General features: G+C 38.4%; 1 protein-coding gene across 1 annotated transcript in view; it reads right to left on the bottom strand.

Annotated features, from left to right (window-relative positions):
• tgfbr3 (transforming growth factor, beta receptor III) overlaps nt 1-20385 on the bottom strand; it is a 113581-nt gene that overhangs the window by 7698 nt on the left and 85498 nt on the right. The window contains exons 5-15 of the mRNA XM_057337362.1: nt 16523-16706; nt 14673-14835; nt 13305-13452; nt 11582-11771; nt 11142-11434; nt 10204-10359; nt 9282-9428; nt 8691-8870; nt 7038-7340; nt 5647-5803; nt 1167-1274 (exon numbers count right to left, since the gene is read on the bottom strand). Of these exons, the coding sequence (XP_057193345.1) occupies nt 1167-1274; nt 5647-5803; nt 7038-7340; nt 8691-8870; nt 9282-9428; nt 10204-10359; nt 11142-11434; nt 11582-11771; nt 13305-13452; nt 14673-14835; nt 16523-16706 (2029 nt within the window). The remainder of the gene's footprint in view (nt 1-1166; nt 1275-5646; nt 5804-7037; nt 7341-8690; nt 8871-9281; nt 9429-10203; nt 10360-11141; nt 11435-11581; nt 11772-13304; nt 13453-14672; nt 14836-16522; nt 16707-20385) is intronic.

The following is a 20385-nucleotide window of genomic DNA, read 5'->3' as shown; positions in this document are numbered from 1 at the left end:
CACTTTAAGACAATATCCATTATAAAACTCTAACTCGAATACACTTTGATACACAGCTAAAATATAAAAAAAATGTGCTTCTGTCCAAATATTTATGGACCTAACTGTATACATGTCTGAACACCCAAGAATAGATGTCCAAAAATCACATTTTTGAATCTTAGATCCTCAAATCTTAGATCCTCAGTCTAAAATTTTTCTGGCCTACACAATATTAAGAATACAGAATTTTAAACAGTACCAAAACAGTGTGCCATGAAACATGTTGATGGTACTGTAGACAAAAGAATACAGTAGGCACTGTAGTGGGGACACATGGACTAAGACAGAGCATGCGCTTCCTCTGGAGGGTCAACAGAGGTCGTCGGCCTGGCGACAAAAGGGCGATGTGGAACGGAGGGGCGGGGGAAATCTTGGCATCCAGTGGGTGGATTGTACTTGTATTTTCCTGTGAAGCCTGAAGAGACCCTAACAGCGAATAGGGGGAATTCCAGTGCCTTTCGGACTATTGTACCCAAAATACTGCTGACCACCCAGCAGAACCACCCCACCCCCAGCCCCCAAGGCTTGAAAGAACGGAAAAGACAGATGCAATTCTGCTGACGAACAGGATATATTTACAACTTGGGAGTCAATATGTTATTGTTAACATGCTGCTAAAAGAATTGGCAAGTTCTTCCGATCATCAAAAAATTAGCTTTCATAAATTGGCAATGTGATAAATGGCATGATGCATAACTCTCAGTTACTCTCAGTCAGGCAGCCAGTGAGAATAGGAATGTTTGCAGATTTTTTTTTAATCAACTAGTTATTGCTTCGCCTGAATAACTAGTTCTTAACATGGTCCTGTGTTTAAAACAATAACATCAAGTACAAAAATGAGAAAAGATGGAGGGGTCTCAAAACCTATTTTAACCTTGTCACTCTGTCTTAAAACAATTGATGCTTTAAAGAGAAAAAAAGAGGAAAAAATGCCATCCATATGAATGTGTGTAGCTTTTTTCAGAGGGCTTCATCAAAAACTATTAAAATATACTAATTAAAAATATAAAAATGCACAAAAATTGATAACAAATAAAGATACACTAGTGAACCTTACAAATCGAACAAGTCAAGTTTGTGTGGATTTTTTTGACAATGTTATATAGTTTCAGATGTTTTCTCACCTGTATGCGAGTAGATGAACCATAGAGCTCCTGTTAGAAGGGCTCCGATCACAAAGGCAGCAAACGCGATGCCCACCACAGTCGGCGTGTCAAGGATATATATGATGTCTGCAAAAAAGAAGTACAAATGTTTTATTCTGTCCTATTTAACTTGAGGTAGTGAGAGTAAGTTCATAATCAGTATAATGGGTTGCAATTGTTTGCTGATCACACATACAGTACAGCACATGATTGATATGGCTATTGTAGATAAACTAGTGAAAGCCTTGCATCCGTGTCTTCTTGGAATCTGGCCACAGACTGAATGAATGACTTTCAGAGTTCTAATTAGCTCTAATGATCACTGATCACACAGCACAATAGACCCTGTGTGGCCACCGGCTTCATAGCCCGTCTGGCCCAGTGCCAAATCTCAGGCACAATAGATGCTATTCTCAGAGAGAGCACCTTCAGATTTTCATTCCCTGGACAGAGCGATGACAGACTATTGCTGGAGTGCTTTGTAACAAGAAGAGCGAGTGCTATAGCAGCTCCCAACTCACCCCTTTAGCCTTTACCCCAGAACGGCCCCTTATATCTTATCTGTGCAGTCCAGCTCATAATGTGGAAAATATAAAGCTATCCATCAACACCCCTGTCCATGTACAGTACGTGTTTTTGAAGACTGAGCAAAAGAAAAGCGAGTAAAGGCAAAGAACTTTTACTTTGTTACTGACGCCAAAATAACATTTGTGCATACAGCGTTACATGGATAATTAATGCAAAAAAATCCCTCAATGCATTTATTGCTTAGAAGAGAACAAAGGCTTGTATGTTTTGAGGATTCCTGAGAGAAGCTATGTCAGCTAGATGCTCAGAGCCAAGGATGTGGTTTGCTCCATAGGTCTGGCACATGGGTCTAAGCTCACCCACAAACTCAGTTAAAATATCTCAAGAGGGAAGCAAATGAATTAGCAAAAATTACTTGGACAACATCTCTATGCAGTCACCACAGCCCAAGATCTCATCCCGGGTGTCACAGCGTATTTCTGCTGTTCTTTACCTCACCCTTTTTAGGGCCAGTTGGGTTTGGAAAGGAAACTTGAATGAACACCAGAATAAGTATCTTGTACATTGTGTTTTCTAACTTTAACACAATGATGTGTTTGTTTACTTGAACAATAGAGTGCAACAGTCCAGTTCCAGAAGTACAAATATATACATTTTCTAGAATAGAAAACATTACACACAATCCTGAAATATGTATGCATGTATTCATAATGTAAAAATGTATTCAAATCTTAAACAACCTATCTGTGTGTATTTCTATAGTTATTCTTATGTAAAATTATAATTTACACATACAGACAATAGAAAGTAGTGTTATTTATTGAGATATCCCATGTGATGCCTAAAAATGCTGTTTAGTCAGGCGGCGCTTTTGGTTTTCGGAAAAGAGTTTGTGAGTACTGATACTGAACACCAAACATCACTAACAAACATAGACTTGATACCATCATATAATATAATTTAATTTGACATATAATCTGGATTTAATCTGAATTCACCCTCTAGATGCAAATCCCTTAAAATAATCAAGCAATCTATATTAAAAACAAAAATAACACACAGAAAAGTATTTAGCCTATGTGCAACAATAACATAATAGTGCTAATGTAATGTCTTAACATAATATTGCTGTGACAATAGGGTTGTTTCTATTTAAATAGCTCTGTTTACACATTTAGTATAAGGGGGTCCCTGCTCCATGCATCTCTCATCTAAGGGGTCCTTGCCCCGAAAAACGTTGAAGACCCCTGCTCTAGATTTTACCGTAAAACGTATGTATCATCTACTTGCTGAAGACGATCTTTGATATTGTTTCTGATCAGTACTAACTAAAGCTACATAAAATTTAAAAGGGTCCAATAAAATCCCAGCTTGCTTCTTTCAGGACGGGCACTCATTTTACTAATCAAGTGTGACTAATGGATACATTCTCCATTTGCTACAAGCAGCACTGAACGTTGAACTGGAACCATTTTCATTAGAACTGAGGCAATAAAGTTGACTCACACCAACCACAATTGTTTGCATTATTGCCAAAAGAGTAAAAGGAAGACAAGGACCAAACCAGTCATGATCAAATTAAGTAATCCTTTTGTTACGTTTAGACTGGGGATATGTAGTGCATAAGGATCCTTTTCTTTACTACTCTTTTCCTTGTCCTGCCGTTTCCCTTCTCCCCTCTTAATCTCCCTCCCTCTTTCTGTACGGGAAAGGGAGGCCTCAGAAAATGCCTGAGTGAAAACAAATGCTATCCAGCATTGGAAAGCAGCTAATTTTCCAGTCCTCTGTTGCATCTATGGGCCCCCTGTTCCACATCTATAATGAACCACACACGCCGCCATACCACACCGAATACACAGTAAACACACACATATGCTACAGTATCACATATTAAGAGACTCCAGATGCAGTAATGCACCACAATGCAATACAAGACAGGAACTCCGTGGTCTCTGATCAAGTCCAGAGTGACGGATACACACGAGCAAATACACTTATACACTTTACTGTACAAATTTAGCCGCACTCACCAGAAAATCTACACATTCTGTTACCATTTACACATCCTCAAATTAATCCAACCCCAAATTATTTTCTCCTGCAATTTAAATAGGCAGATGCGAGGCAGAAAGACAGTGGCTGACTAAAAGCACCCATTCATTTTTGTGTGAACTAATCTGTCTTAGAAAGTGTACTAATTTTAATCACAGCCTTAACTACAAACCCGATTCCAAAAAAGTTGGGACACTATACAAATTGTGAATAAAAAAGGAATGCAATAATTTACGAATCTAATAAACTTATATTTTATTCACAATAGAATATAGATAACATACCAAATGTTGAAAGTCAGACATTTTGAAATGTCATGCCAAATATTGGCTCATTTTGGATTTCATGAGAGCTACACATTCCAAAAAAAGTTGGGACAGGTAGCAATAAGAGGCCGGAAAAGTTAAATGTACATATAAGGAACAGCTGGAGGACCAATTAGCAACTTATTAGGTCAATTGGCAACATGATTGGGTATAAAAAGAGCCTCTCAGAGTGGCAGTGTCTCTCAGAAGTCAAGATGGGCAGAGGATCAACAATTCCCCCAATGCTGCGGCGAAAAATAGTGGAGCAATATCAGAAAGGAGTTTCTCAGAGAAAAATTGCAAATAGTTTGAAGTTATCATCATCTACAGTGCATAATATCATCCAAAGATTCAGAGAATCTGGAACAATCTCTGTGCGTAAGGGTCAAGGCCGGAAAACCATACTGGATGCCCGTGATCTTCGGGCCCTTAGACGGCACTGCATCACATACAGGAATGCTACTGTAATGGAAATCACAACATGGGCTCAGGAATACTTCCAGAAAACATTGTCGGTGAACACAATCCACCGTGCCATTCGCCGTTGCCGGCTAAAACTCTATAGGTCAAAAAAGAAGCCATATCTAAACATGATCCAGAAGCGCAGGCGTTTTCTCTGGGCCAAGGCTCATTTAAAATGGACTGTGGCAAAGTGGAAAACTGTTCTGTGGTCAGACGAATCAAAATTTGAAGTTCTTTTTGGAAAACTGGGACGCCATGTCATCCGGACTAAAGAGGACAAGGACAACCCAAGTTGTTATCAGCGCTCAGTTCAGAAGCCTGCATCTCTGATGGTATGGGGTTGCATGAGTGCGTGTGGCATGGGCAGCTTACACATCTGGAAAGGCACCATCAATGCTGAAAGGTATATCCAAGTTCTAGAACAACATATGCTCCCATCCAGACGTCGTCTCTTTCAGGGAAGACCTTGCATTTTCCAACATGACAATGCCAGACCACATACTGCATCAATTACAACATCATGGCTGCGTAGAAGACGGATCCGGGTACTGAAATGGCCAGCCTGCAGTCCAGATCTTTCACCCATAGAAAACATTTGGCGCATCATAAAGAGGAAGATGCGACAAAGAAGACCTAAGACAGTCGAGCAACTAGAAGCCTGTATTAGACAAGAATGGGACAACATTCCTATTCCTAAACTTGAGCAACTTGTCTCCTCAGTCCCCAGACGTTTGCAGACTGTTATAAAAAAGAAGAGGGGATGCCACACAGTGGTAAACATGGCCTTGTCCCAACTTTTTTGAGATGTGTTGATGCCATGAAATTTAAAATCAACTTATTTTTCCCTTAAAATGATACATTTTCTCAGTTTAAACATTTGATATGTCATCTATGTTGTATTCTGAATAAAATATTGAAATTTGAAACTTCCACATCATTGCATTCTGTTTTTATTCACAATTTGTACAGTGTCCCAACTTTTTTGGAATCGGGTTTGTACTTTGAAAAGTAAAATACTGTAAACTACTACTGTAAATGTCTCAACATGTCGCACACATAAGCAAGCAGGTTAAAATAAATTACAGTCTGTAGTATTGCCATGCTATCTTTACCTGGCTGACCTTTCCTGGGCTCTTCTGTGACCTTTACAGTGTCATGGGTATTGTCAGAGATGACCACCATTGGCTTGGTTAAAGGCTTGGTGTTCATCATCATGAGAAGGATGTTTTCCAAACTGAGGGAACTGCAGGCTTCATCTGGCAACATGCACTGCAAAGAGAATATATACATAATCTAGGTTTAATCGTTGGCCTATACACATATACATAAACTTCACTCATGTGTAAATGAATTTACAGTACAAATAGGCTTTTTGAATAATGAAATAAGACCATCATGTCGTCACCAAAGAACATGCTAGCAACATTGTAAAACATGAAACCATTTAAATATGCACAATTTTAAACGTTCAATTAATCACAACCACATCAACCAAAATGTTTGCATGTAACATGACAAATGTACTGTATGTACATTGATCAACGAACGACAACTGGATTAGTGTATATTACAGTACAAGCTATTAAATTTCGCATATTATCGCAGTGGTTGTGCCTGAGCTAAAATGCACTTTGAAGTAAAAGCAGATATAACATCACACACAGTTTACTCTGTGAGACACGAGACATCTTTTATCCTAATCCAGATTATGACCACACTGTAAACATTCAGAGGAGAACAAAGACTCACTTTTAAGATGATGTTAGGTAGACATAAACATGACATTAACATGCAGTACTACAATTTGTTCGACTAGAAAGGAAAAAGGAATGTACAGTAACTGTTGTAGATTTGTTTGTGTCTGTTTATGTTAACTAAAGTAGCTCGAATGCATACTGCACTCGCAGAGCAAATTACTGTATGCGGGCAGTTTGCATAGGGCAACTGGATTTAAAGTACGCATCAAAATGCAAATAATTAGGAATAGGATGGACTACAGTATGTAAATGTTTTTTTGATGATTTTCAAGTAATCTATGTAATAATTTACTTGGAACTTACAAATGTGTAAGGGTCGTTTTTGGCGTTCATGAGCCCAGAAATCCTTTACTGAAATCTGATAACCACACGCAGTGTGTGTAATAGCTACAGTAATACACACAGAACTTCAATCAGAATTTCAATTGTATTCAAGTTGGAGAGTCCTGGGAATTGGAAATGTGCCTTGCATATTAAACAACAGAAAGATAATAAAAACAAAACAAGAAAGATATGCATTAATGATGATAGCTACAGTATGGTAAATGATGGCTCTGTTACACTAGAAAAAGACCAAACCAACTGCTGGGTTATACATGAACCTTTTCTTAATTTAAACCCAATGATTGGTTTTGTCCATATTTTATCCAATCATTGGTTAATAAAAACAACACCACAGTTTTTAGAGTGTACCTTTCATGACTAGTTTTTTTTTACAAATAAAGTAGATTATTAATGATTTATACCTCTGGCATGTTTATCTGCTTGTCATTTCTTGTGGAGCAGAGGGACATCTCACAGTGCAGAAAGAGCAATGACACATTGAACTTGGATCTGTAGGTGAAACTGAAGCGTTTGTGGTCCGTTTGAGTAAGAAGGAAGGGGAAATCGCCTCGTTCAGGGTAATAGTGCACAGAATCGTCTTTGGGGCAGATGTTCTCTATGACGAAATACTCCAGTCCGGACAGTGTGTCAGGATTGGAGTCTGGAGAGATGAAGCAGTTCTGGATCATGAACCCAAGGTTTGGGTCTGCTTTAGTGGCTGAAATCTGCAGAGAGAAGTCATATATCTCGGTTGATAAAGGAAACATTCTTTTTCGGTGAGGCATCTGCTGTAAACAATAAAAAACACAAGGAAAGAAAAAATGCTTTCTGTTACTTGACCAACAGAACACTGCTTTTTTATTATTAATATGATAGTCAAAAGTGATTCATACAGTATTTGATGGATCAGCCTGGTTAGATGCTATATATTATCTCTTGTCTTCTGGCCGACACGCTCGAGCTAACTTTTTTCATCAGTCTGAGTTTTGTTCCACATTCTCTCAGGCATCAGCTCAAATCAGCAAAAAAACCCCGCTCCATTTGTTTTGACACAGCGCACTGCAGGAATATTATCAGTCGTCCAACTTCCAAGAATCACAAATTCTGACGTCAGATTTCTGGAGCTTGAATAAATCTGAGAGGATTTTTCTGTTATAAAAGTTTGGCTATTTAATGCTCACACATAACAGACTAGAACTGCCACTAAAGAAAAAAATCCTAATTCTGGACAGGAAGAGGGGATAAATATTGTCAGTATTTGTGGTATTTGGATATTCTGGGGATACAGAGAGCTCTTTGTGATGTGCTCTATAAATGACACAGCAGATCCTCTACTCCAATGTGACTATAAAACATCTGGAGGTGATGTAATGGGGCTGGTGCTCTTGATTTATTGTCCTTAAAGCCACTTCAACTGCAACTGCATGTAAGGACACACTATAACCCATCACTGTACCACTTCTGCCCGCGTGGTGAAAGGGTTAAAGATGTAAAAGTGGAATCTGAGCATTCCATTCTGAGATCCAATATTGTCTGCCTTTCCCCTTTGAAACCCCACTGACTAATGACAATATGACATGTAGCCAGACCAGACTAAATGTACACGCACTGCAGACTGTTGACTTCTTTTACAACGACAGACGGAGAGCCATCTATACACATTTGTACTGTTCTACAGCTGTAATCACTCACATACACGCCGGAAAGTGATAGTTTGATAGTTTAGACATATACAGACACCAGACCCTCAAAGTATTAAACATAAAACTATACACAATGCGAACCAATCATCATTGTTAATGGATAAAAGCAGATATTGTGTATAAGTGAATTTGGCAGCAAAGTGAATTTGCCAGTGTTTTTGGTTTCTTATTTAATTTGAAATGAAATTCCATAATATGGTCACAGCACTGTAGATCGTTTTATAAAACCAAAGAATATTTTACATCAAGAACCACATATGGTAGAAATACAAGCGTATCTTTTAATTGTGTTCATTTACCCTTGCTGACAGGTAAGTGAACACACTAAACACTAGGCAAAAGCCAACTTGAGAGTCAAGCTGATTCTAGTACCTCCACATAGATGCGTCTGTTCTCAGCGATGGTTAGGAATGACTGGGTGTTGTGGTAGTGGGGATTATTGTACAGCTCCATACTAAATGTTACATTGTTCAGGTGATTTGCAGAGGAATCATCAGGTCCCAAATTAAAATCAACAGGTATGTCTTGGTTCTTACGGTATGTGCAGTTGAACTGAGGAGAGAGAAACAAAAAGAATAGAAAAATATCTATATTATTCAAATTTTCTGTCAATACAGACAATCATTTTCAGTTAGTTTTGTCAATGTAAATCTTGTTGAACAACATGATACCATGTATTCTATGTGTTTCATATTTTCTTTTCTTACTTTTGTCTCAACTATCTGTATTATTATGTACAGAGTTCACCTAAAATCTGCTTTGCAAAATTCTAAAAAGCGCTATAGAAATAAATTGGAATTAAATTGAATGGCCAGAGTAAAGGTTTATTCTGATAAATGAAGGCCAGTGCTGTCTTACGTGACAAGAGACATACTATACTACAAAAATGTGGGTGCTGAAAGTATGATTCATTTACAGTTCATGAATAATAAACATCACAAGTTGAGTATGTAAATATCCTACCAAGATAGTGGTGCGATGTCCGCTCTCTGGCAAATGTTTTTCTGTAACCTGTGCATCTCCTAGGAATACGACATCTCCAGACTCCAGATCTTCATAATCACCAGGCCAGCCACTTCCATCCCTCTGTTCTGATTGGCTGATAACAATCTGTAAATCACAAATACACAATTAACGCAAGGCATACCCAACAATTTCTTAACAATCAAACAATTTTCTCCCCAACACTTTCCTTTAGATTAACATTGCTTAACTCTGCTGCTTGGCACAGATGCAGCCAAAGATATCAAATTGTATGCTTGCCAATAGTCTACCAAAACAGATGAAAATTCTGGATTTAAGCATGGGAATGGACAACTTCAGCAATGTTACTCCCAAGGAAGATGAACATCCGTGTCAGACATTCTCATCTGAAAAACAGCGTTCACATAATAAAGCCTCCCTATTTGAACTCCTGACAGTTTGCGGGTTCAAAGGTGACAGAGGCCTGTGCACATTGCCTAATAGTGGTAGAATTCTGAAATGGGTTTATACAAGACCTGCCAATTTGTGACAGATTTCCTTTAATGCTCTCTGGGCCAGTATCAGGCTCTGACCATCTTTTTTGAATTGCTCTTAATGCTCAGGAATCAGAGAACAGGATAAATATTTGAGAGGTTTCCAAGTTTTTAATAGGTCTAAGGCTACAATGTGCTGTTAGGAATTTCCGTTACGCATTATCACAGAAGATCAAGTTTGGAAATGAATCATCCCTGCTGTGTTAAAATGCACAAGCAGGACTGAAAAACAAAGAAAACAAATACAGCATGTTATAGGTGACATCTTAAGGGTATCTCAACTGATCCTTTCCTCCAGAAAATAATGATTTTTATCATTATCATCGATAATTGATTATTACCATTATTGATTTGATAGGTATACTCACGGAATTGACATAGAGGGACACTGCGCTGGGGTGGGAGGGGTATTTTGCTGTTTGGCAGCCTGACAGGGGAGTCTCCAGTATATAGTGGGTGGTGTTGAAGGTTGCTTTGCATTGAGAATCCTGAAGAGTAATATTGGCCTTGCCAAACCCATTTGCCTGTAAGGACATTAAGAAAACAGGATTTCAATGAAAACATTCTTAACCTGTGACAACATAACAAAAGAGGTGGACAACAGCAAGAACCCCACAACACAATTGATATGCCATGATACGGCTATATTATCATTCTGTATGCTGTGTGCTGTCTGTTGTATGATATATTGTAATCATTTACTCACTCACTTGTTTCTTTTTATCTACTTTAAATGAACTTTTGTTCATTGTGCAATTTGGATTTTAGAAAAACTTATTCGTTGACCAATACTACCTTGCATTTTGCCAGACTTGTAATGACAGTGAATGATGGATCTTTTTTAAACAAAAATATTCATGCAAATAAAACATAATATGTTGCGTGAGAATATCATAAATGTATACTGAATTAAAAAAAGAGCATTTTTAATTTAAGATAAACTATATAACTTGCAATTTAAGATGTACTTCTTTTTATTAGCCTTACATAACATTATTTACATCAGTGGCCTAAAATTATGTCCAATCTAGGACAACTGACACCTCCAACTTATTAACAGAGATTTAATAAAGATTCTGTACAGTATGCGTGTTGTGTAGTTCCTTGAGTGTAATATATAGCTCAGCTTTAAAATCTTGGCAAAAATTGTGTACCGGTACTTTGCTCCTAATATTTTGATGCTTTACTCAAACCTGTAGGGTTATTACTGTGCAAACATCATAACTAGACATCACTTTTGGTCACGACTGCATGTGTACAAACTGTTGTCACTGGTCACTTATTAGTCAGTTGTTTTGTTTCCTACCTGTAGTGTTTCCTTGTCAATGCAGACCACCATTCTGTTCTTCTCACACTGCACACTGAATCCTACACTTGGAGCCCCCTTCTGCTCTTCAAAACCCCCAGTCCGATAGAGCTGATCTTCCAGAGATGGGGTCAGAGGGGGGAATGGAAGACTCTGCTCCATGGATGGCAGGAAAGGAAAGGGCAGCCCTGTCCGTGCCGGGAAATCCCGGTCACTCGACTTTGGAAGTGGGTTGACATTGCGTAAAATGGACAGTTCTGGTGGAAACATGCTGTCATCTATAGTCCCTGTATCTGGAAGTAACAGTGGTGAAGATTAAACATTAATCCCAACAGTTTTGGAGGCTGACAGCAACAGACAGTGGCACCATCCATATGATTTGCATAGTTTAACAAGTTTAAATTCTAAGACAAGCCACTTTTTTTGGTCACTGCTCTTGCCTTGCTCTCTGAGGCGCAGGTTGAAGTGGTTGGCGACAGGGGTGTTAGTGTAGGATGTGACTGGTATGAATCCTTTGTCCTCTGCCCATTGGATCAGAGCCTGAGGTCCTGCAGGCAGCTGTTGTTTCACTGTCTTTGACACCTGCATCAGCCTTTCTGTGTCTCCAGTCAAAGTGACACTGTCTGACGTCTGAGCAGAACAGATGGGGAGATCAGGATGTCAAAGTCACATAAAAAAAAACTCATGTAGGATAAACTGATTCTTGCATTTCTATTCTGTTGTTTCTGAAATCCTATTTGAAATCCTATCTGCATCTGTAGGTGGTGATGAACTATGACCATGGACTATTTAGGTTCTTCTGAGTGCGATTTGATTGGTCAAAAATGTCAGATTTTGAATTTTAAAGTAGCTTCTGATTTTTATCTATTGACAGCGTTAGGAGCAGATGACCATTCAAGACTTGTTTCCCACAGATGCCTTGAAAGGCTGAAAAACGAGTTTAAGCCAATCTGCCGGCAGTAGCAGGTTTTCAATTTTACGAGTCTTGGGATCGGATAACATGTGCATTCCTCAATGCTCTTTTACTGTAATACTCCTTTACTGTTACTGATTCACTCATATCACTCTCATGAGGACATGCACTGCAAATATACAGTAAAAACACACTTTTTAACTTGACGAGTCTTATGACTGTCAATGCCGAAGGACTGGAACATAATCTATTCTGCAATAAACAGAATGAAAAAATATACAATTCAGTGTAACAAAATGTAAAGCATAATAATAGTACCCGAAGTACCACATTTAGTAAAAAACTATTTTCATAGAAATGTTGTATGTTTTTTGTAGTCTTAAATGATTATGCAAATTAGCTGGGGATAAAAGATTGAACATCGTTTTTAGTGTGATCCGAGCTAATTAAACAAAACTGTGATCCTGTTGTTGAACATGTTATTGAAATATAATCTCAAATATATTTTGGAAATTACATTACCTTTTAAAAGTATATTGGAGCTGTGTTGTTATGCCTTTTAACTACAGATAAAAAATATGTCACCAATATGTCTGTTGAGTGGATGGAACTTCCTTACTTGTGGCTACATTTCTTATTGTTTTTGTTAGATATTAAATCTTTCCTATTGTCTGTTGTACTGATTTTGTGTCGATGTTATGTCTTTGCAATTAAAGATCATAGAAGCAGCACTGTATTTGTACATATGGCAATAAAGTACTGTATATTACACTACTTTGGCTGAGAAACACATGCTTAAATGATCATATACACAACCTAAAACTCATGTGTCATATCCTAACGACTGTTATAAAACGCCTAAACATTTAGGATTAAACACAGTTTCACTCCAAGTCTCCAGTCTCTTTCGAAGGTATGCACTATGTTCTGTACTATATGAAACTAGCTGGCAGACATTCCCATAATTCATAAGCTGAAGTACTAGCCTATGCTACAATAAAAACACTCCAAAGGCTAGAATAAAAACTTACTACACTTCTTCTGTTTTTACTCCAAATGCCTCCAGACTCACACAGATCACACAGTTCATTGTTTGAATAGTAATTCTACATAGTTTATTTGACAGAAAAACATAATTATATATACTGTAAATATATCAGTAATTTGACCGTTTCATGCACACCAGCATCAGTAGGCTGAGGAGCAGTTGAATACTATACATATAGTTTATATTCTGATTAATTTCATACCACTATGTCCAGTTTGCCGATGACTTTGTGGGCTTTGATCACCCAGTTCACTGACTTCTCACATTTTAGAAGCAACACAACGTCACGGTGGAGGGGAGCACCATCGTCCAATGGCCTTAAATCCACGATCACATCCACCTGGAATGCACTACTCAGAGAGAAAGAGAGAGATTATGGATTTGGGAAAAAACTTCAGTAACGTCAGTTTTAACATGCTTTTTTCAGTCTGGCCAATTGATTAAAAAAGTGGACTGTTTCCCAGAAAAAGCAGGACACATTTGAAACAGACCTCAAAACACAATGCTGAGATCCATTATGACGCATGGATTTCTTCAGACCTGTTATTCATTTTTGAGTCACTATTGGGCAACAGTGAGTAATATCAGTGGGGGTGGGGGGGGTGCAGAGAGTTTTACCCAGTAAAGTTTCCAAAATCAACACTACCCTAGTTCCTGCCTCTTTCCAAATAAACTTTAGAGATGTAAAGGAAACACAATGGCAATCTACAATGACAAACATAAGCAGACATGCACGCACATTTTCACACAAACACAAATGAACGCACGCACCCACAAAAACTGCTCTGCACGCATAAACACCATGGCATACTGAGCACACCCATCCAGTCTACAGAGAGGAATCCTATACAAAAACTGTACGCTGAGTAAGCTTAGCAACACAGTTATACATAGGCTGTAAATACTTTAAAGGGATACCTTCACCCAAAAATGAAAATTCTGTCATCATTTACTCACCTTCGAGTTGTTCCAAATCTGTATACACTTCTTTGTTCTGATGAACACAGAGAAAGATATTTGGAAGAATGCTTATAACCAGACAGATTTTGACCCCCGTTGACTCCCATAGTAGGAAAAAAACAATGGTAGTAAAAAGTGCCCCAGAACTGTTTGCTGTCCTACATTCTTCAAAATGTCAAAATGTAAAAAAAAGATAAAGTAATTTTTCCTACTATGGGAGTTAATGGGGGTTGAGATCTGTTTGGTTATAAGCATTCTTCCAAATATTTTTCTCTGTGTTCATCAGAACAAAGAAATGTATACAGATTTGGAACAACTCAAAGGTGAGTAAATGATGACAGAATTTTCATTTATGGGTGAAGTATCACTTTAATGTGGATATCTGGGCAAGATATGCTTTCAAGAATAGGCAAGAATGCTTTCATTTTATTCCAATCGAAGTCACTTGAATGAACATTGTGTTTTGTAATCTAAATAAAATGTAAATACAACAATAGAACATATAAGCGTTAACTTTCCAGGAGGACGTGCAGTAATGTTGAGCGACTGTATTTTTACTTACACTCTACAAGGGAATAAACAAGAGTGCAATCCTTAAGCCTTTCCTCACCTGCTGGAGTTTGGTGCCTGCAGCTCAATGATGTGGACCTCCTGATCATGATCAGGACCTGAAAGAACACACCCTGTAGATGGCTGGGGCTGGATGTAGCTGGCCAGGTAGTTCAATGACAGGAACTTGTTATCAATCTTACAAGTTTCTGAGAAGACAGGATCTGAAGAAATACCAGATAGATTGAGGTAGCTTTACTGACATTGTGCAAAGCTTTACAATGGCGATGCAAAGCAATGCAATACATAAACAGTACAATAGAGTAAAGGAAAATAAAAAATATAACTATTTATGTTCTCCTGTTTATACCTATAAGTACATACTGTATTTATAAGTTTAGATTGATAAGCAATGATCATTCAATCATAAAGACAATTTAGACAAGCCTTAAGAACCGTAAGTCATCCAAAACTATTTCCAAAGAAAACGGCACTAAAACCGTTTTCTTTGCTCCTCCACAAAACAGATGATTGCTCTCTCCCCCAGAGAAAAATAAGACAGATGCTTCCTTATTTGGCCATTACACTATTGGCAAAAGGATGCAAAGATGATGAGTATGAACTCATCATGACAGACTGGCATCTCTTTCTATTGGCTCTTTAAGATCAGAAGTGTGTCCGCTTTCATGCGGTGCTACAAAGGGATGATCCATAGGAGAAAGTCAGAACTCTCCTGTAAAGGTAAACACAGCCTTCTGAACCGCTACCAAACCACTGACTCAAAAGGCACAGGGCCAAATGTTTTAAGAGACTGTTTCACCTGTCAGCTGAGATTTGGAGACACACTTCGAGTAATGCAATCATGACTTACACTTTAACACTGCAATGTTATGTTCTTTTAGGGACTGAAAATGTTCACCAGAAGTTTAGCTGGGCGATCTGACAGCTGATAGATGATGAAGTCAGACGTATTGTTGGTTTGGTTTTAGAACTCAGTGGGCGAAGCAAGACTGAGCCCTTTTTTTAACCCAGCTGGTTTTGTCTTCTGTCTTTGTACAATTCCTGCGGTTCACTGCGTAAATGCACAATTTACAATGATCTGTTTCTTCTTTTTCACTTTTAAACCAGTAAACAACAACCTCAATCTGATTCTGGCAGCCCAGGATTTATGAAACGGTGGGTGTCTGAGACCAACAGACAGTTATCAGTTAAATTAATCTAAACAGATACCTTTGAAAATACGCCAATTTCCCCCTTCAGCTCACGTCATGAGGCATGTGGAGTTTTTTCTTGAAGAATTGTGTAGTACTTCCTGGTACTGTTATAAATTTGGACCTTCTTTTTTAAGCTCTGTTTTCATGCTTTTTCTACACCCGCTGCCTTTTCTGCCAAACTTTCCCTCCACACTGCTTTCCTCCCTCATCCTTCTCTTTTTAAAGGGACTGTTGTGAAAGGCTTCAGGTCTGGCGAAGGGCCCGTACACACAAGCTGGCAGTCAGAACCCCTCGCCAGAGGCCCTTCCCGTATGTTTACTGGCTCTTTCCATCGATTCTCCATCTCTCTGTTGCTTATGAGCCTGAGAGAGAACGCAATGAAATCAACTGATTACAATGAGAGACTGAGTAAGGTCTGCCACTGAAACAGCACACACTGAATTGTTTTTAAGTGAAATTAAAGGCTGCACAGTGGAAATCAGAACAACCTGACTGAGCCGCACTTAGAGTTTGCTTTATTACCGCTGGGTCTGATTACAAAACACAGTCATTGACCACCATTAGGAGTGATTAATGTTTAGGCGGTTCAGCTAAAGTAGCTTGTCCTGTGCTAAACATTTATAGTTTCAGAAATAGGAATCAGAAATATGGGTTTACAAAACATTGTTTGAGTCTGTGTGTGTTTAGAGAAACATACCTTCTCCAACTTTGATGTAGATGTCGTGAGCCATTTTGAGCTCACTAAAGGAAGTAACTGCCCGATAGCGTTGTTGGGCCCAGGACAGCAGGTGCTCGTTGCCGTGAGGAAGAGTTTCTATCTTCACCTCACAGGACTGAGAGAAGTTCCCTGCCTCAAAGCGAACTTCCGAACCCTCTGCAACCTAAGAAAACAACAAAATACAATATATGTTGAAGAAATTTGGAATTTGCTTTTTGACTGCTTTGAATCAGTTCAAGGTTTGTTGACCACATTACAGTTCAAACTAGCATAGTATTTTATTCAGTGGTATTGTGGCTGCACAACAATCTGTCATCACCGTATTCCTCACATACCTTTTTTAATATACATATAGTTATAATCTTTTGTTAGAATGACTAAGAAAAAATCTGTCTGACTAAGCCACCCTAATTTATACCAAAGACCATTTTTGACAGTTTTAGAGAGAAAGATCTCTCTATCGATAAAGACAGGCCTTTAAAACTCAAAGCTGTATCAGTCCATTAAATTTTATAGGAAGAAAGTCTGAGCATATAAAATGTAGGTGCAAAATGACAGAATACGAGAGGAAAATAAAAGAACATTGTAAAAATAGACAGTATCATAACAGGCCTTTCCAAACTTAAACCATCCACCCTAGTTGTGCCAAAACACATCTTTAATACCCCGTCCTGATGGTTTTCTGAAAGCCTCTTCAAATGTGTGCTCCATATTTTCACACATGGTCCTCTTACACAATAAGGTGTCTGCTTTCCAGTGTTTATATAATAGACTGCTGTGCATCAGAGAATACAGACAGAAGGTTCCTAGAGCTGATAGCAAGTCACATGATTATCCTTTATAACATAATCTAGACAACACTTAACAGTATGTACATACGTATCACATGCGGGAGAAATTGCTGGAAAGCACTGTAAAAGTATTTATGATCGGATTTTGGTTGTGAGATTAGCTGGATTTAAGGTTTCATACATAAATGATTTAAGATCTGCACCATGTTAAATGAGCAGACAGAGAGAGAGAGAGAGAGAGAGAGAGAGAGAGAGAGAGAGAGAGAGAGAGAGAGAGAGGAGAGAGAGAGAGAGAGAGAGAGAGAGAGAGAGAGAGAGAGAGAGAGAGAGAGAGAGAGAGAGAGAAGGGGAGAGAGAGAGAGAGAGAGAGAGAGAGAGAGAGAGAGGCAGGCTGTACAGTGTTGTAGTAGTGGACAGAGAGAACAACATGTTCCGTACACTTCACTACTTTCACAGGCTGAGGAGTCCTGACAGTATAAGCGCTGCCGTGTACTGCAGCTAACCTTTCATCCAACATACTCTAAATATACATGTCATGTGCTGTGAAATGCTATGTTTACACAATGAGCTACAAAATTACAGCAATTACAGAGTGTTAAAGCAAGCTGTGATCTGTGACATTACAAGCTCAAAAAGATTAAATGCACAGAAGGGAGAGATAAGACAATGTGAGTGTACGTTTTTTAATAGTTTGTGAATGCGTGTGAGCTCCTCTAATTGAAAGTGTTGCAATTTAACCCTCGAGAGCATTTCTTCCAGCATGTCATCTTGCTTGGCTGGGCCGGGCTTTACCCATAAGCCTCCCCACAATCCCCACCCCTTCGGCTCCAAATGGACCTTGGTCCACATGCTTCATTTCAGAGAGATAAACATTCACATATGCTGAAAAGCCCACAGTACAGCTCCACACAACCAAGCACATGGTCTAGACAGCCCAGACTCATTACATTTCCATGCTTGTGAGTTTTTTTGCCCATTCATTTCTTTCTCTGTCTTTCTCCCTAAGGTGCTCTCTCTGCACTCAGCCAACTCCATGCTGGCAAACCTAATTAAACCATTATATCACACCACAGATAGACCCCATATGAGCTGAACAAAAAGCCAGACATTCTGAACTACAGCCAGAGTCCTGTGTGTTATTTTGTGATGACCGACAGAATGGGTGGAGTGAGTGAGTGAGGGAAAGAGAGTGATAGAGGGAGGGTGGCAGAGGTGTACAATAAACAATTGTGATAAGGAGTTCTGGGCTCTGTCTCTGTGCATCGTACCATAATGAACATCTGCCTGACCTCTGGACAGCTCCAGGCAAATGCCATATCCATGCCAGGAGTGATACATTTAAAAAAGAAGAAGAAAAAGGCATGAGAATGCCATGGAGACTGTTGAAGAATCGAGGTCTTGGTTGGAGGTTATTTTTAGGGTTCCTCTGTACTATAGACAGTGTAGAAGTGTACAGTTTTCCTTTTAAAGGGTTCAGGAGAGGAGAGGACAGGAGAGCAGAAGAGACGAAAGGGGTTGGGGTTTCTATTGGCAAGCACAATCGAGCACATAGGAGTTTATCGATTTAATTGCGGGAATAGGGCTGTAATTAGTCTCAAGGAATTAGAAGGAAAGCCTAAAACTAAATTAACTCCAGGCTTTGGGAAGAGTTTCAAACCTCAAGAATTCCAAAAGGGAATATGAAAGCAATAAACCCACTCTGGAGTTCAGCCAGATCTTAAATCCCAAACCATCCCCATCCATATCAAACAGTTTGTCAGCATACATATGGACAGGCATGTTTAGCATACATATGGACAGGCATGTAAAATAAATATGGCATGAAATGTGACGTGATTGTAATTTCTAATACAGTCAGCAAAAGACCAAGATCATCAAAGCTTAAATAAATTAAAAACATTATGCCACGTCACAAAGTATCCATCAGAAAAGGACAAAAATATAACATGATTTCTTATTCAGGAAATATAATCAAAATTAAAAACATTATGCCACTTCACAAAGTATCCGATTTCTAACACGATTTCACGATTTCTTATTTAGGACAATATTATTTAGGGTGTTCAAAGAAGTCCGGTAAAATGTTTTGTGGGTGTGTGTGCTTGTGAAAAATCTTCTTCAATGACTGTGTAAATAGTAGGTCTAAAGCACATAAATAGGCTAAACCTTCATTACCGTGATATTCATAAAAGTACAACACTATTACCATATAATGCCATGACTGTGTAATCTAAGGTAATGTTTTTTGTAATGTTTTTTAATGTGTATTATATTCACACTGATTAAAAAACTAGGCTAAAAAGGCAAACTTGATCACAGGCACTGCCAGTAAAGTGTTTAGCTGTGTACTAAGCGATGCACCTCACTTTTATCGAGCATAATTACTGGTGTGCGTTAGCACAGTAGAATCTCACAATGTGAGGCAGTTACCTCAAACCACAAACTCTTTCCCTTGCAAAAATAGAAGTGCCATTTTATATAAACCATTCTTCATATGAGGTTACAATACAATAAAAAATACAATTATTTTTGAAATATTTTTTTTTAACAATGAAATTCTGAAATTATTTCAGAAATTCACTTTATTTGATCGTGCTGTAAATTTCTCTTCTGAGCAGTACAAATCCAGCAATACTAATCATTTTTAAATATCTTGTGCTGAGGACAGCTTTATTATGTCTTGCTTAAACATCAATAAGAAATGTTTTAGAACGGAAAATAAAAATTGGCTCATCATGGTATTTCATGGGATATTTAATTTATTTTAATACTTTATACATTTTCTAAGCATTACGTAATAGGAATGTGATGGCTTTGATGTTAGCATCTTTAGCACTACTCCATATACACTAAATCTCTTTCTGCTTTTGTCCCCATCGGGAATAATAATGATAGCATCAATTTTCCTGTTTATGTCTTATCTGTCAGTAAACAGGTCCAGACTGAAGCTTAGCCCTGGGTTAGCTCAGAGATATGAGCTTCTCTCTCTGTTCTGCTCTCTGGAGCCTGACTCTGTCTGAGCCTGTGAAATCACAGAAACTCTAAACACAC

Source organism: Triplophysa rosa, linkage group LG7 (assembly GCF_024868665.1).
Source record: "Triplophysa rosa linkage group LG7, Trosa_1v2, whole genome shotgun sequence".
Classification (NCBI taxonomy): domain Eukaryota; kingdom Metazoa; phylum Chordata; class Actinopteri; order Cypriniformes; family Nemacheilidae; genus Triplophysa; species Triplophysa rosa.
This window is presented reverse-complemented; position numbering and strand designations above follow the sequence as displayed.